At 41.5% G+C, this 16,109-nt stretch overlaps 1 protein-coding gene across 2 annotated transcripts in view; it reads right to left on the bottom strand.

Moving 5' to 3' along the window:
• The window catches only part of vipr2 (vasoactive intestinal peptide receptor 2), a 37,978-nt gene that overhangs the window by 9,626 nt on the left and 12,243 nt on the right, over positions 1 to 16,109 (bottom strand). For both annotated transcript variants that reach the window (XM_082184615.1, XM_082184616.1), the window contains exons 4-7: positions 14,025 to 14,119; positions 2,556 to 2,653; positions 2,067 to 2,202; positions 1,134 to 1,284 (exon numbers count right to left, since the gene is read on the bottom strand). In XM_082184615.1, the coding sequence (XP_082040741.1) occupies positions 1,134 to 1,284; positions 2,067 to 2,202; positions 2,556 to 2,653; positions 14,025 to 14,119 (480 nt within the window). The remainder of the gene's footprint in view (positions 1 to 1,133; positions 1,285 to 2,066; positions 2,203 to 2,555; positions 2,654 to 14,024; positions 14,120 to 16,109) is intronic.

Below are 16,109 nucleotides of genomic sequence, written 5' to 3'. Positions count from 1 at the left end.
AGAGAGAGAGAGAGAGAGAGACAGACAGACAGACAGACAGACAGACAGACAGATAGATAGATAGATAGATAGATAGATAGATAGATAGATAGACAGACAGACAGACAGACAGACAGACAGACAGACAGATAGACAGATAGATAGATAGATAGATAGATAGATAGATAGATAGATAGATAGATAGATAGATAGATAGATAGATAGATAGATAGATAGATAGATAGAGAGATAGATAGAGAGATAGATAGATGAAAAGACCGACAGGCAGATGGAAAGACAGACAAACAGACAGGCAGACAATGAGATGGACAAACAGTTAGGCAGATAATGAGACAGACAAATAGACAGACAGACAGAAAGACAGACAAACAGACAGGCAGATAATGAGACAGACAAACAGACAGATAATGTGATGTTAGAAAATAGCATCTCTGCTCGGACACCTGCTGAAAAATCTGTTAGTTGAGTTTCCTGTTGGGAGGTGGGCCACTATCTCTAGACAGAAGAAGAGCTGGAGAGGAAATGCTGGTAAACAGAACATGATTAAAGAGGCCATGTTAGTCGTCACTGTCATGATGAAAGAGAAGCTTAATGAGGTGTTGATATGATGAGTCTAGCAAGCCACGCCCAAGCCTGTCCTCTAGAAGTGAATGAAGATCCTGCTCTCCTTTCTCTCGCCTGGAAACTCCAGGGACGCAACAAACTACAAAGACATACTAATACATAATGCAAGACAAACAGCCCGAACAAGACACGTCATGTTGTTCCCTTTGCTGTTTTTCCTCTGAGTAGTGGGCGACATCTATTCAGAAGTGTTTGAATGAATTAAGGAAGAGACATTCAGTGCTACACCGTGAAGAGGTGTGTGTTCTCAAATTATTTTCTATGCACGCATCTGTTCATGTCAGACAGGATGAAAGCAAACGCATTAAATGCAGTGGGAAGTGGAACTTTTCTAGGCTTCAGACTCAAATGATCCTTTATTTACTCAAATACCTGCTTGAAATCACTGACATGAATAGCATTAAAAGACTGAAAAGTAATTTTGAATTTATTCTAAAGGTTAACAAATGATTTTGGAAAAAGGAAACAGCTCATAAAGGTCAGTGTCAGTGTTTCTAATGAAGACTCACCCCATCCAATGAGGAGATAGATGATGAAGTGTCTGTTCTCGGAGAAGATGACCATCAGTAGGGTATGTAGGTACAGACCTTCCACCAGCAACCAGTAGAAGTTTGCCATGATGAAGTAGTTGAAGATGATCAGGCTGGCCTTGCAACCAATCTAAACACAAGCACAGAGATCTGCATTGTGTACTACATATCTCTGAAGCAAACCTGTGTAAAGATTTGGGGTTGTAGGGTCTGCAGTGACAGAAATAACCACCTTTTAAAACGGATGAAGCATAAAATGTGTTTAGTTGACTATGCATGTTTTGGCTTAGCTCTGTTCAGACCCTTAAAGGTGAAGTGTGTAATTTTTTCGATGTTAAAATACTGTCTCATATCTCAGTTTAATGTGCTCAGACAGCTGAAAGTAAACCATTTGTAAGGTTGGCTTCCTGAAAAGTATTAGCCCTTTCAAACATTGCAATGTTTGTTTGATCTGCCTGGTATGCCAACTTCTGGTTTAATGCTTTGAGATTGAGGTTGGGATTATGGGGTGATGTGGTGTTGGGAAACAATTAGTATTTTTAGTTGTTTAGTGTCACTAGTTGTGCAGAAATTACACAGACAGTACTGTTCAAAAGTTTGGGGCTGGTAAGATTTTTGTGAATTTGTGAAACGGTGATGTCATGCGCATGCGTACTACGTGTTCAGTCTATAGGCACGTAGTGCTTCTTTTCAAAGTGACATCGCCAACTACTGGCCTGGAATGCATAAAACAGCGTTTTTAGTCGTTTACGCGGATCTATGTGAATGGGGATCATTTTGACAACGTTGTCGCCTGTACGCAAAAAAAGCAAAGGAAAGACTTTTCCGTTTTTGGTATATTGTTGTCATGTAAACGTACCCTTAATTCCATGAATTTTCTTGTGGAGCTTCTGTATGGATGGAGTCACTCACCAGTGATGGCTGCTTTGTACATTCTACGTTCTCGTGGGAAAACAGAATGGCATCTTTGACCAGCACAGCGATGGCCCTCAGTATGAAGGAGAAGAACAGGTTCAGATGGATGTAGTTCCTGGTGCAGTGGAGTTTTCTGTTGGAGCATGACAGTGCTGTAAATAAACATGGCCTCTTTCTATTTTAATTGTGCTTATGGTTAGTTTGTGAGAAAAAATGCGAAGACGTCTTAAGCACTGTTCCATTCATCACATCTCCAGACAACTTCTTAAATTAATAACTTCATTTCAGCAAGATAATCACTATCGGGTTAAAGTCGTGCGCCAAGCATAATGTTTATCCTCAATGTCAAAAAGTTTAAAATATAGTCGTTCAGAAGCCTGCCAAATGATCACAATTAATATAAGGCAGGCTCATCCATCCATACAAAGTGTGCTGTAATATAAAGCAGACTCAACTACTGGAACTATTTAAGACTCTGTTTCAAACCTGAACAGACAGAGGATGGTGCTGCCGGTGATAAGTGCGATGAGAGAGAGGCTGTGTCCGAGTGTGTAAAGGGCCTTCATCACTGTGTAGAAAACAAGCTGGACAGAGAGAGAAACAGAGTATGAGAAACACTTGTATTTGCACTCCATTCACTCCAAGGCATGTACACCATTATACATTTGTCTGAAAAAAAGGAACTCTGTTTTTGATTCAAGTGGATTTTAAGTGCTTTTAAATGATTTCAAATAACTTTTTAAGTTGCCTGATTATTGTAAGCAAAAAAAAAAAGAAAAAAAGATGAGTGTAGGTTTTACAGTATAAAAGTATGTCTACATTTGTCTAGTTCATGTTGCACATTTTCCAGAACATTTAAATTCTGCCATCACCCACCTACGCTCATGATGCATAAAAATCATTCTTTTTTTCCCAGTAGAACAAAATGTCAAAGCTGCCATTTCCACATAACAGAAATGCATGATTAACACTGGCTGTCCAGTTGCAATTTCACTTGGTTTATTAAAAAGGTATTCTGTATGATCATTTTACTTAAGCCGGGTTCACACTGTGAACACTGACCGTTGCGATCAAAGTTGACCTCTGATAAAATTCTGGCAGAGTCAGAAGATTTGACTTCTCCTACGATGACTGTCAAATTGTTTTTCAAGACAAGCCATGACCAAAATTAATGTTAGAGATTTCTTTGTAGCCACCATTTCAATCCTTCGTGTAATGCAACTCACTGTCACCGAACATGTCATTGATTGATGATGTAAAACTCCGTCTGAGTGTTCTTGTGTGCGTCCCTTTTTAACGCGTCTTGACTGTCGTACAGTCTGACATTAATGACAACTGATATCGTACAGTGTGACATGGCTTACAGCGGGGATCATGTTCGTACAGTCTGACAAGGAACAATAAAAGGACTATTATAAATCGCACAGTGAGCACCCGGCTTTACATGAAAAAATTAAAATCTAAAATGAATATATTAAAATAATATTAGGCAACATGAACAATTTCAAGTTGCCTAATCAAGACTATCCCATTTTACACAGTGAACCAGATTTCACCAAGTGCAACATGTTCCTGGATCAACATCTTTGTTGATTCTGAAACAACATTCCAATCAACCAATGTTTATGTCACATTTAGGCCTGCAACCAGGGTTAGGTGCTTCTACATCAGTGTTATTCCCCTTTATTTTCCTCTGATTTTAGGGATAAGTTTTGGGTAGGGTTAGTGTTAGGGATATGATTGGGACAAAATTTTCAGACAGGAATGTCTGAAATACACTTTAAGATGAAAAAATACGCTTTTGTAAAATAACATCACATAACAAGGATGACAGGGTGAATAATAACCATGGACATGGCTTGTTGGACAGGCAGCTGCTTGGCGGTGGAAGAGTGTGATGAAGCTCAGACAGATTCATCCCCCATAAACAGCATTCTTTCAGTCTGACTTACTACATGGCACACTGGAGCCAGAGCACCCACTCATCAACATTAACAACACCAGGAACATTCCTCCTGCACTACTTTAAACATAAAGCTGAAAGAAACATTCAGCGAAATCTCACAAATTCACCGGTTAAGAATGTTTTTGTCTGTGTGCGCATTTTTGCTTTGGTTTCAGAGCAGTGATACATTCGTGACTGTATGACATTTAATTACAAAAATAAAAATGTATTTGTAGTGTATATTTTGTGTATTTGATAGTTCATAGTTAGCATTTTATGTGTCATAAATAAAAAGTTTGCACTCTTTGAATAATTTGACAAAATTATTGGAAAAGACAAAAAAATTCTGTTTACAAATTTATAAGCAAAGTATAATGCATTTAAATAATATTGAAATGGTTTATACTTATTTATTTATATTTTTTGGAACAAGGATTAAAATATAAAATGTATAAATAAAAGGCATTAAAAAAAAAAAAAAAAAAAAAGAATGAAGGCATGTTAACAAGTTTCCAAGAGAGTTTGTTTAAACAAAAAACAAAAATGTTGGAAAAAAATGTGTTGGGAAAAACGCCCATAAATCTATTGGTTGACATTTCTTTTGTTTTGCTATCTTTCTTTTCAGGCCTGCAGGTTAACTGCTGTAGCAGTTAAAAGGAGGAGACAGAAACCAGCCTCTGTGCTGGCTTTAGATGAGATGAGGGATTGTTTCCTTCTTCAGACAGTCTCTTATTTATTGTTGGATGTGATTTGTGTTTCAGGGAATGCCCATGGAAAACTTCTGGAGAACTTCAGATTAAAAGTGACACTAATATGGCACTTGGACCTCAACATGCGGTGCAAGGCCTAGGAAAAGGTGAGCATTGTTTAGACGATGTCTAAGTAGTCTATTTAGACTTAAAGGGGATGTGTGTCATTTTTTTATGTTTATACTAGGTTGATTATCTTGAAAAGTGCATTATCAAACAGTGCTCTGCAATATTTCATCCCACATAGCAATGCTGGCTCAACCAATGACATGAGTTTCAAGGGCGGGATTATCAGATTTTCTGACCAATAGCAGATGATGTTTGAAAACTGTTTGAAAACAGTCATTAATTTAAAAATTCTTTAATTAAATTCTTTAATAATCATTACTTTAATTATAAAGTGATGCAGAAATTACACAACAAATCAAATCCAGATGCTTTTATAAGCCTCTGTCTCCTCTAAAGTGATTAGTAAATGATTACATTTGAATACAACCTTCAGTCTAAAGTACTAATTTAAGGGTGAAAGACAATCCGGTCTATCCGTACATCAATCAGGCAACCCTAAAGGAATAGCAGGTGTCCTTTTAAAGAGAATCAATTCCCCAAGTTTAGAAGATCAATGTCCAATTTAATTCGTCAATGGGCTTGTTTTAATTTCTTTGAAGGTGCCCAGGGCAGGACTTCTTTGAAGCGAAGCAGAATGGGGCTCAAGAAATCAGGTTTCAGACAGGTTTGACTCAAGGTCGATCAGTGTTCTTACTAACGCCTTAGGAGGACGACTTCAGTCATCTCTGCTAATTTCCACGAGAGAACTCTGCGAGGATGGGAATGTGCCCTCTGCTACTGTCTCTCTACCCTTCAGGAAATTGCTTTAATGTTTCATTTCCCCTGACACAGGATCAGAATGAAAAACAGCGAACTGTCCCCTCATCGCTCAAACGAGCAGCGCAGAGTCAACTGGGCACCATCCCAAACCACACCGCTGCCAACCATCTTACCGCGGAACACGTGCTGAACTCTGGGTGATGTCGAAAGTCCATTGTCCATAGTTGTAATGGAAAACATTTCTAGGGAGACGTACTGCCTCTCTAAACATTAAAGAACAATACGCAAGTACAATAAAACAAGATTTTCCCAACTCTTTTGAAATTAAAGTGATTGTATGGCCCACTCTGATAAATGAGGGTGTTTATCACATGAAAGAGGTTAGCCAATGATAACAGAGCTCATTTACATTTAGTGTTAAAGGTGCAGTAGCAAAAACATCCTGTTTAACCTTGTGGTTTAGAAAAACAGTGGAAAATTATGGGGTTTTTTGTGCAAAAAAAAAACTTTACTAACATAAGACTTGCTATAAAGTGTAGAAAAGCCTTAAGTAAATCAAACTTCTCATTTATTTAAACCATTATATTACTGTAGACAAATATACACAGTTTAAATGTTTTCTTTTATTCAGCAAGGATGCATTAGAGGGATGGTTTGGAGTAAATTCAACCTAGGGTCCTTTGCACCATGACCTCGAGCCAAACACCTCCCCAGAAGCCTTTTTTCCCTTGGTCGAACATTATTAAAGTTAGAGATTATTTAGAGATATCAGCCGAATGGCTTAGTGCAGGCGCTAATGAATCCTAGGCTGTATCTCGTAAATTACCCCACTAATAATGCCCAGAATGGTACCAAACTTCTACAGTAGTACAATAGGTTCTGTACTCATAAAACGAGGCATTGGAAAGTTTGTAAGTACATCAGGAGTTTATTTAAATAACACTTGCCTGATGGCTCATGCTACCGCTAACCCGGACATCGAGGTCTCTTCAGTGATTTGGGAAAAGCACGTAAAAGTCCTGGCAGAAAGCGATCCTTATGCATCGCTTTCTACCAGGACTTTTACGGGATTTTCCCAAATCACTGAAGAGACCTCGATGTCCGGGTTAGCGGTGTGCTTTTTTTTTTTTTTTTTACTTCAGTCAACTAAACGTGAATCAAACCATTGCTTAGATGTCAAACAGGTTCTAATGAAATCCAGTTCAAATCCAATTTATATGCTGGATCATCCCGTTTTTGTGTCTATAGCCTCAGACAGGCTGATTTGCACCATTTCAAGGCTGCTTCAGTCACTGCATGCATCTCCTTTCAACATTTAGCCAATCAGAGCAGGCCGATGTGTCAGCATGCCTGCTCTGATCCTTGGTATCACCTCAAGTCTCTCTGACAACTCACTGCGCTTCAGAGGGCTGATTATCCAGCCATAAGAGGCGTTTGCCCTCGCTGCTGGAGACCACGCTTGTCCACAAACACTCAAAACCACACGGTCATGACAGGTTAAAGCAATATAAAACACACAACACATTTGCTGACATTTTTATAGAAAATCCCTCTAATAAAAGCGGATTTCGTTTCAACTTTCTCGAGTTATAGCAGCTTTGAGCCCTGTCATCTTCAAGTATTCGTTTTCACTGAAATACAGTATTCCTCTGGGTGCAGTTTAATGTCAGTTTGGTGTATAACCAAGACTAACATTTCAGCATCATAATTTATTAAATCGTACAATCTTACATTCAAAATGCTTTGGCTGAACATTCGCTCTTGCCAACTGACTTATATGTTAATCTGGGACATTTTAATACTTAATAGGACATTTATTCGTCATAATAACTTTAACGGAGTATAAGATACTTATCATTTGCATTGAAATCCTTATTTGGTTTTTGTGTTAAATGCTTTTCTTTCCCTCAGACGGCTGTTTAAGTTAGAATGCAGGGGAGGTTTCATCTGATTATGTTGGAGACATTTCTTTTTTTGTCAAAATGAAAGTTTTTCCATATGGCCTCAAACATACAATAACTTAAGCTTAAGGTTCCCAACGTTCCTATCGTTCCCTGCATTCCCAAGGCTCCCTACCCCTATAAAACAGCACAGATCTATTAAAAGCACTTATTTGATAAACAATGCCATGAAGAATTAATGATGCTGCAAATCTTAAGGCAAAACAGGTCATGGGTACGAGTTAAAAACATCTCATGACTTGTGTTTTGACTAAAGGTTACAAAAATTAGATGGGGATAAAATGTTTCATTTTTCATTTTTATTAGGGAGAGTTAAGTTTGTGGGATGTTCCCTGATGCCTCTGTAATGGCAATAAAGAGAGAACATAATAACATTGTCAGGTGTTTCACTAGTTACAGCTTATGAATAAATGTAAAATAAGCCACAGTAAGCTCAGTTACAGTTCACCTCATTAGTTCATTAATAGGAAAATCAGTTACTGATATTTTCAATTTGGTGGTTTAATCTGAGGAAGATTGTGTTTATGTGTCACTACATGAGTTATGGAGGCCTCATACGTTTTAGGAAGCTTTAGATTATGCACATCATGACTGATGTTTTCTTTATTACATGATTTGATTTGATTTGAATAACTAACTTGACTTACATCAGTGAGGGTCAGCCTGTAATTCTGACAATCATGTTTTATGTCATAACTCCTTAAAAAAGTCATCCGCCAATTTTTAACTCACATTTGGTGCTTGGTGAGTGTTAATTACGGACCCTGTATTTTGTGAATTAATAAGGTACAACTCTAGAGAAAAAAAAAAGACCATCTAACCACCCAAGATAGAACACTTGCAGACCTAATGAATGAAAACTCCTAATGATTCAGTTCACTCCTCCGCTCTGGCAGTCTGTCTTGACACTGGCATTGCCATGGTTCACTTCCTGCAGAGATTCTCTCCATTCCAGTTGCTCATGATTATTCATATCACTAAAGCACAATCACAGGATGAAACTGTAAATTTCACAGGCGACTGCTGTTCACGACAAGCTATTTAATGGACTGAGAGAATCGTTATACAGTGGGTACGGAAAGTATTCAGACCCCCTTAAATTTTTCACTCTTTGTTATATTGCAGCCATTTGCTAAAATCATTTAAGTTCTTTTTTTTTTCTCATTATTGTACACACAGCACCCCATATTGACAGAAAAACACAGAATTGTTGACATTTTGCACATTTATTAAAAAAGAAAAACTGAAATATCACATGGTCCTAAGTATTCAGACCCTTTGCTGTGACACTCATATATTTAACTCAGGTGCTGTCCATTTCTTCTGATCATCCTTGAGATGGTTCTACACCTTCATTTGAGTCCAGCTGTGTTTGACTATACTGATTGAACTTGATTAGGAAAGCCACACACCTGTCTATATAAGACCTTACAGCTCACAGTGCATGTCAGAGCAAATGAGAATCATGAGGTCAAAGGAACTGCCTGAAGAGCTCAGAGACAGAATTGTGGCAAGGCACAGATCTGGCCAAGGTTACAAAAATAAATCTGCTGCACTTAAGGTTCCTAAGAGCACAGTGGCCTCCATAATCCTTAAATGGAAGACGTTTGGGACGACCAGAACCCTTCGTAGAGCTGGCCGTCCGGCCAAACTGAGCTATCGGGGGAGAAGAGCCTTGGTGAGAGAGGTAAAGAAGAACCCAAAGATCACTGTGGCTGAGCTCCAGAGATACAGTCAGGAGATGGGAGAAAGTTGTAGTAAGTCAACCATCACTGCAGCCATCCACCAGTCGGGGCTTTATGGCAGCGTGGCCCGATGATAGCCTCTCCTCAGTGCAAGACACATGAAAGCCCGCATGGAGTTTGCTAAAAAAAACACCTGAAGGAATCCAAGATGGTGATAAATAAGATTCTCTGGTCTGATGAAACCAAGATAGAACTTTTTGGCCTTAATTCTAAGCGGTATGTGTGGAGAAAACCAGGCACTGCTCATCACCTGTCCAATACAGTCTCAACAGTGAAGCATGGTGGTGGCAGCATCATGCTGTGGGGGTGTTTTTCAGCTGCAGGGACAGGACGACTGGTTGCAATCGAGGGAAAGATGAATGCGGTCAAGTACAGGGATATCCTGGACGAAAACCTTCTCCAGAGTGCTCTGGACCTCAGACTGGGCCGAAGGTTCACCTTCCAACAAGACAATGACCCTAAGCACACAGCTAAAATAACGAAGGAGTGGCTTCACAACAACTCCGTGACTGTTCTTGAATGGCCCAGCCAGAGCCCTGACTTAAACCCAATTGAGCATCTCTGGAATGGCTGAAAATGGCTGTCCACCAACATTTACCATCCAACCTGACATGACTGGAGAGGATCTGCAAGGAGGAATGGCAGAGGATACCCAAATCCAGGAGTGAAAAACTTGTTGCATCTTTCCCAAAAAGACTCATGGCTGTATTAGATCAAAAGGGTGCTTCTACTAAATACTGAGCAAAGGGTCTGAATACTTAGGACCATGTGTGTAACGATCACCAGCTGGAGTGCCCTCCAGAGCCACCAGAGGGCGCTCCACAATAGACTAGGATCACTTCCTCACAAACTACATATCCCATCATGCCGCTTACCTGGGACTGATTACACAAACACCTGCAGCTCATCCACACTCACCCATATAAACCCTGTTCACTCTCAAGTTCATTGCGAAGTATTGCATTGCCCTGGCTTTCAATTCCGAGCGTTTATGCTTGTGTTTGCTGTTCTCATTTACTGACCTTGGACTGTGTATCTCGACTCCTGATTGTTCTCTGCCTGCCTTGACCTGGATTGTCTATTGATTCCTGATTCTTGCTGCCTGCCTCGACCCTTGCCTGTTCACCTGGTTTGTCTCTGCCTAGCCTGCTTTGCCCTGTCTGCTGTTGTTTAACCCTGCCTGTCTGACCACTCTAATAAAAGCTGCAAATGGATCCCTCCTCGTCCGCTGCATCATTACAGAATACTTCGCCACTACAAGGATCCAGCGGCTTTCCCTGTGAATATCGGCCAGGTTTGGACAATTCACTAATGTTATTAACCCTTAAGCAGGGCTCTCGATCGCTTGAGGATTATATCCAAGAGTATTTAGATCTCGCCTACTGTTCTGATATGCCGGACTGTGTGCTCATAGATTTCTTTTGTGACGGCATTAATCAGCCGCTTAGATCACGTTTAATCCGTGAGGGTCCCCGTTCATCGCTCAGTCAGTTTATGGATTATGCCTTGTTGACTATTGGTTCAGCGTTCACCGTGGGGGGCACGGAGGAATGCACCATTACTTCCGTGCCTATAATGGCAGCCGCACCAGAGTCTTGTCACGTCTCAACAGATCTTCCAGAGCCCTCTCACTTCTTAGCAGAATTTCCAGAGCCCTGTCACTTCTCAGCAGATCGTTCAGAGCCCCGTCACGTCTCAGCAGATCGTCCAGAGCCCCGTCACGTTTTAGCAGACCGTCCAGAGCCTCGTTACGTCTTAGCAGAATTCCCCGAGCCCCCTACTGTTGAGGGGGCGTTTCCAGAGACCGTCCCCGTCACGCCAGCCATCAAGCTAGTCACCGGATCGGTCTATTATCGTCCAGGACTGGTATCCAGTGTGGCTGATTCCCCGCTGAGGTCAGTACGTGTTGCCATAAGGGCCATCGTGCAGGAGTCTCGTCCCGCCGAGACTATCCTGCATAAATCATGTTTCACCGAGACCTTCCTGCCTGAGTATCTTCCTGCCGAGCCTGCACTTCACGCCAGTCCAGCCGAGCCTGCACTTCACGCCAGTCCAGTCGAGCCTGCACTTCACGCCAGTCCAGAGCTGTGTTCACCGCTGGTCCTGCCCAGCTCAGAGCCCTCTTCGCTGCTGGTCCTGTCCAGTTCAAAGCCCTCTTCGCCGCTGGTCCTACCCAGCTCAAAGCCCTCGCTGCCGCTGGTCCCGTCAAGCTCAGAGCGCACTGATCCTGATCCTGATCCAGAGCCAGAGCTTCACGTCAGTCCTGCCGAGCCAGAGCCAGAGCTTCACGTCAGTCCTGCCGAGCCAGAGCCAGAGCTTCACGTCAGTCCTGCCGAGCCAGAGCCAGAGCTTCACGTCAGTCCTGCCGAGCCAGAGCCAGAGCTTCACGTCAGTCCTGCCGAGCCAGAGCCAGAGCTTCACGTCAGTCCTGCCGAGCCAGAGCCAGAGCTTCACGTCAGTCCTGCCGAGCCAGAGCCAGAGCTTCACGTCACGTCCGCCCGTCCAGAGTCTCGTCCCGCCGAGACTGAATCTGTTCCTGAGCCTGAGCCTGATACTGAGCCTGAATCTGATCCTGATACTGAGCCTGAATCTGTTCCTCTTCCTCTTTCTGCGCCTGTGTCTTCGGACAAGATGGCCGACTCCACGCCTGTGTCTTCGGACAAGATGGCCGACTCCACGCCTGTGTCTTCGGACAAGATGGCCGACTCCACGCCTGTGTCTTCGGACAAGATGGCCGACTCCACGCCTGTGTCTTCGGACAAGATGGCCGACTCCACGCCTGTGTCTTCGGACAAGATGGCCGACTCCACGCCTGTGTCTTCGGACAAGATGGCCGACTCCACGCCTGTGTCTTCGGACAAGATGGCCGACTCCACGCCTGTGTCCTCGGACAAGATGGCCGACTCCACGCCTGTGTCTTCGGACAAGATGGCCGACTCCACGCCTGTGTCTTTGGACAAGATGGTCGAATCCACGCCTGTGTCTTCGGACAGGAGGACCGCCACCGAGCCAGTGTCTCCGGACGAGATGGCCACTGCCACGTTGCCTGAGGCCTCAGCAGAGATAGCCGTTGCCACGGTGTCTGTTCCTGAGCCGGTGTCTGTTTCTGTTCCTGTTCCGGTGTCTGTTCCTGAGCGGGTGCCTGTTCTTTTCCCGTGGCCGCCCTGGTCGCCGGCACAGCCTGCTCCGCCCTGGTCGCCGGTACAGCCTGCTCCGCCCCAGCCTGCTCCGCCCTGGTCGCCGGCACAGCCTGCTCCGCCCTGGCCTTCAGTCCTGCTGCAGTCTCTTGGTCCTCTTCTGCTCCAGGGACCTGGCCCACCATCCCGCCCCCAGATCCGCCTCCGTGCCACCTCCCACCCGGTCAGTTTTGGAGCGTCTGGAAGCCGCTCTTTGGGGGGGGGCTATGTAACGATCACCAGCTGGAGTGCCCTCCAGAGCCACCAGAGGGCGCTCCACAATAGACTAGGATCACTTCCTCACAAACTACATATCCCATCATGCCGCTTACCTGGGACTGATTACACAAACACCTGCAGCTCATCCACACTCACCCATATAAACCCTGTTCACTCTCAAGTTCATTGCGAAGTATTGCATTGCCCTGGCTTTCAATTCCGAGCGTTTATGCCTGTGTTTGCTGTTCTCATTTACTGACCTTGGACTGTGTATCTCGACTCCTGATTGTTCTCTGCCTGCCTTGACCTGGATTGTCTATTGATTCCTGATTCTTGCTGCCTGCCTCGACCCTTGCCTGTTCACCTGGTTTGTCTCTGCCTAGCCTGCTTTGCCCTGTCTGCTGTTGTTTAACCCTGCCTGTCTGACCACTCTAATAAAAGCTGCAAATGGATCCCTCCTCGTCCGCTGCATCATTACAATGTGATATTTCAGTTTTTCTTTTTTAATAAATGTGCAAAAATGTCAACAATTCTGTGTTTTTCTGTCAATATGGGGTGCTGTGTGTACAATAATGAGGAAAAAAAAAAGAACTTAAATGATTTTAGCAAATGGCTGCAATATAACAAAGAGTGAAAAATTTAAGGGGGTCTGAATACTTTCCGTACCCACTGTATGTTACTGGACATTTATATATGTATATTTTTTTATTCTGCCATAAAAGAACAAAAGCATCATTCTGCTCTGATTCTTTTATCATCTCATGTATTTATTTTTTTGGCTTTCTGGCACTCTTTTCAACTTCAAACGCATCTAAAATCATTTGTCTCCAAATTTGGGATCCTGATAAGAAATATAATACTGAGAGCAATTTGGTTGAAAGCCTATGAAAATACACTAGAGCCAGCTGCTCGCTTTCTTTTAAAACTCTAGTGCTTTCCACGACTGTTTGCCTCTGTCAGACACACGCATGAACACACACATGCATTAATGTACGCACTCGCATCTCCAAATGCACACAAACACGGTCTCTGCCCCAACGGTAGTCCCAGCTGGCAGGGATGCAGGCACTAAAAGGTTCAGGGTCCCGAAATGTCCTCAGTGTCCACACACAGTGGTTATAGCACATGTGGAGAGGGAACAACAGTGCCTTTCAGGCAAAATATCTTCCTTTACCGCTGCCATTCATGCATAGCTCCTTCAGGATAGTTAGCGCAATGATCCTAAATACTGTGTACAATCAAAAGTCCCATTCTGATGGCAATCTGTTTTCAGGACAAATGACTGTAACGTAATTCTGGGAAAGATCTGACTGCATAAATTCAGTCACTCACCTTGGTTGCATTCGGGCTGGGCTCAAAGCAAACGCTGTGGATGCTGGGATACACGTCGGACCAGCCTTCCGTAGTGCAGTTCCTGCTAATGATCCCTAGAACAAACAGACATTGCTTCGTTAACAGCCAATTTATCAGACTGATTAATGGCAATTTAGTCTGACAACGAGCATTAGTGAGTGTTTTGGTAGGTAACGCTTCGCAGCATTGCACATCGCAGAAAGTCCAGAGATATCTGAGAAAGCTTATAAAGTTGATTATTCAAGAATCGAGTGAAGCTCAACAAAGCTTGCCAAGAAATATTTCACCCAAAATCAAAAGAAAAAAATACACAATATTTTGCATTAAAAAAAATTAAAAATTTGCATCGTTTTATGATAATTAAATGCATTCTCTCACTTAGTTTTCTACAATTATTTTCTTATATTTGAACCAAAAATAATGTACACTACCATTCAAAAGTTTGGGATCAGTAAGATTAATTCTATTATTCAGCGTAGAATGCATGCAGTGACAGTAAAAGTAAAAAATATTTAGATTGTTACAGAAGATTTCCATTTCTCAGTTGTGTTTACTAAAAACACTTCAATTAAAATCAGCAGTAACAACAAATATTACCACGATGAATACTTTCATATATATATATATACTTACTACTTTTATAATTACTACTATATAACTACTTAAGTTATGTTAATGAGAATATGAACTTTTATTAGTATTTTGATAATGAGAACAAGGAGTTTAAATGTGCTTAAATGTAATGATGATAACCTTGCATGCAATAAATTATTGGTCCAAAAAAAAAAATCTTTCTTAAAGGAAACTATGATGACTTACATTTTCCTTTTGATTATAGAGTGAAAAGATTCTGAAATACATCATCGTGTCCAGCCTTTATCTTTAGGTGCAATTACCTTTACATTTCCATCAACATGAGCTGCACTCACTCATCATTATACTTGTAAATCCATATGGCACCGGCGATAATGGAATAGTTTTGCACATCACTGATGCATTCAGTCAAGGCTGAGAGGCAGAGGTATAAATACAGTATATTTGTGTTTCATGCACTAAAGTATCTGCGTGTAGGCTTGTTAATCCTCTCAGTAGCGATAACAGCCTCCTACACATTGCACGGCATCAATGACCACCATTACACCTGGAGAAGAGCAGCTGGCAGGCTAACAAAGTGTACATGAACACATTTACACATCAACCAAATATTATAACACCCAAGTCCTTTCCAAGAAAATAAGTAGGCTGAAAGATATATTTTGGAACATCTGATTTAAAAATAGTACTAGAGTGAAGACCATCTGAATAAAGTACTTTAAAGATAATGCATGTTAAAATACTTTACTCTATCCCAGTTGAATATGCAGAGACTAAGTTAACAAACTGTAGGTTGATTTACCTGAAAACTACTGTAAAAAATTATGTACATTTGTTATTGTATTTATTATAATAAAATAGCAATTTACAATTTTTTTTTGCAATTTGGTTATGTAATAAAAAAAAATGTGTGTGTGTGTGCGTATATATATGTATATACAGAGAACATTCACACTCATTTTTCTAGCATGAATCATTTCTAAACAATATTTAACGGTGATCCATCTTAATTTGGAAGCTATTTTTTTCTTAGTTTTTTTCTTTTTTGTGATTAAAAATTCAAAGTATTCAAACTACTTTTTCAGAGAAAGGCAAAAAAAATGGCCTTGGTTTTATGCAAATTGAATGGATTAAAAAACAGAGAGAGGACTTCCTCACTTCAACCAACAGACATTGGACTCTATCAGTAGATCATTGACCTACAAAAGACAACTGAGCTAGATAATACTGTATATTTACTAGCATCAATAGTATGTGATTCTAAAAACACTTCAAGTGAAACGACTTCTGATGTGTTACTCAGAGCGACATGCGTATGTTCTATGTATATTTTAGGACTGACAGGAAAGCAGAATGAATATTTAATGGCATTTCATGTGGCCGAATATGCGGGAGAGCACAACTACATCACTGCAGAGCACTTTGCGAGAGAGAGAGAATGTAAACTCTGCTGACATGTATCAACATGGA

This window comes from Leuciscus leuciscus (genome assembly GCF_965113295.1).
Source record: "Leuciscus leuciscus genome assembly, chromosome: 11".
NCBI lineage: Eukaryota > Metazoa > Chordata > Actinopteri > Cypriniformes > Leuciscidae > Leuciscus > Leuciscus leuciscus.
The sequence above is the reverse complement of the archived record's forward strand: the minus strand, read 5'-3'. Positions and strand labels throughout refer to the sequence as shown.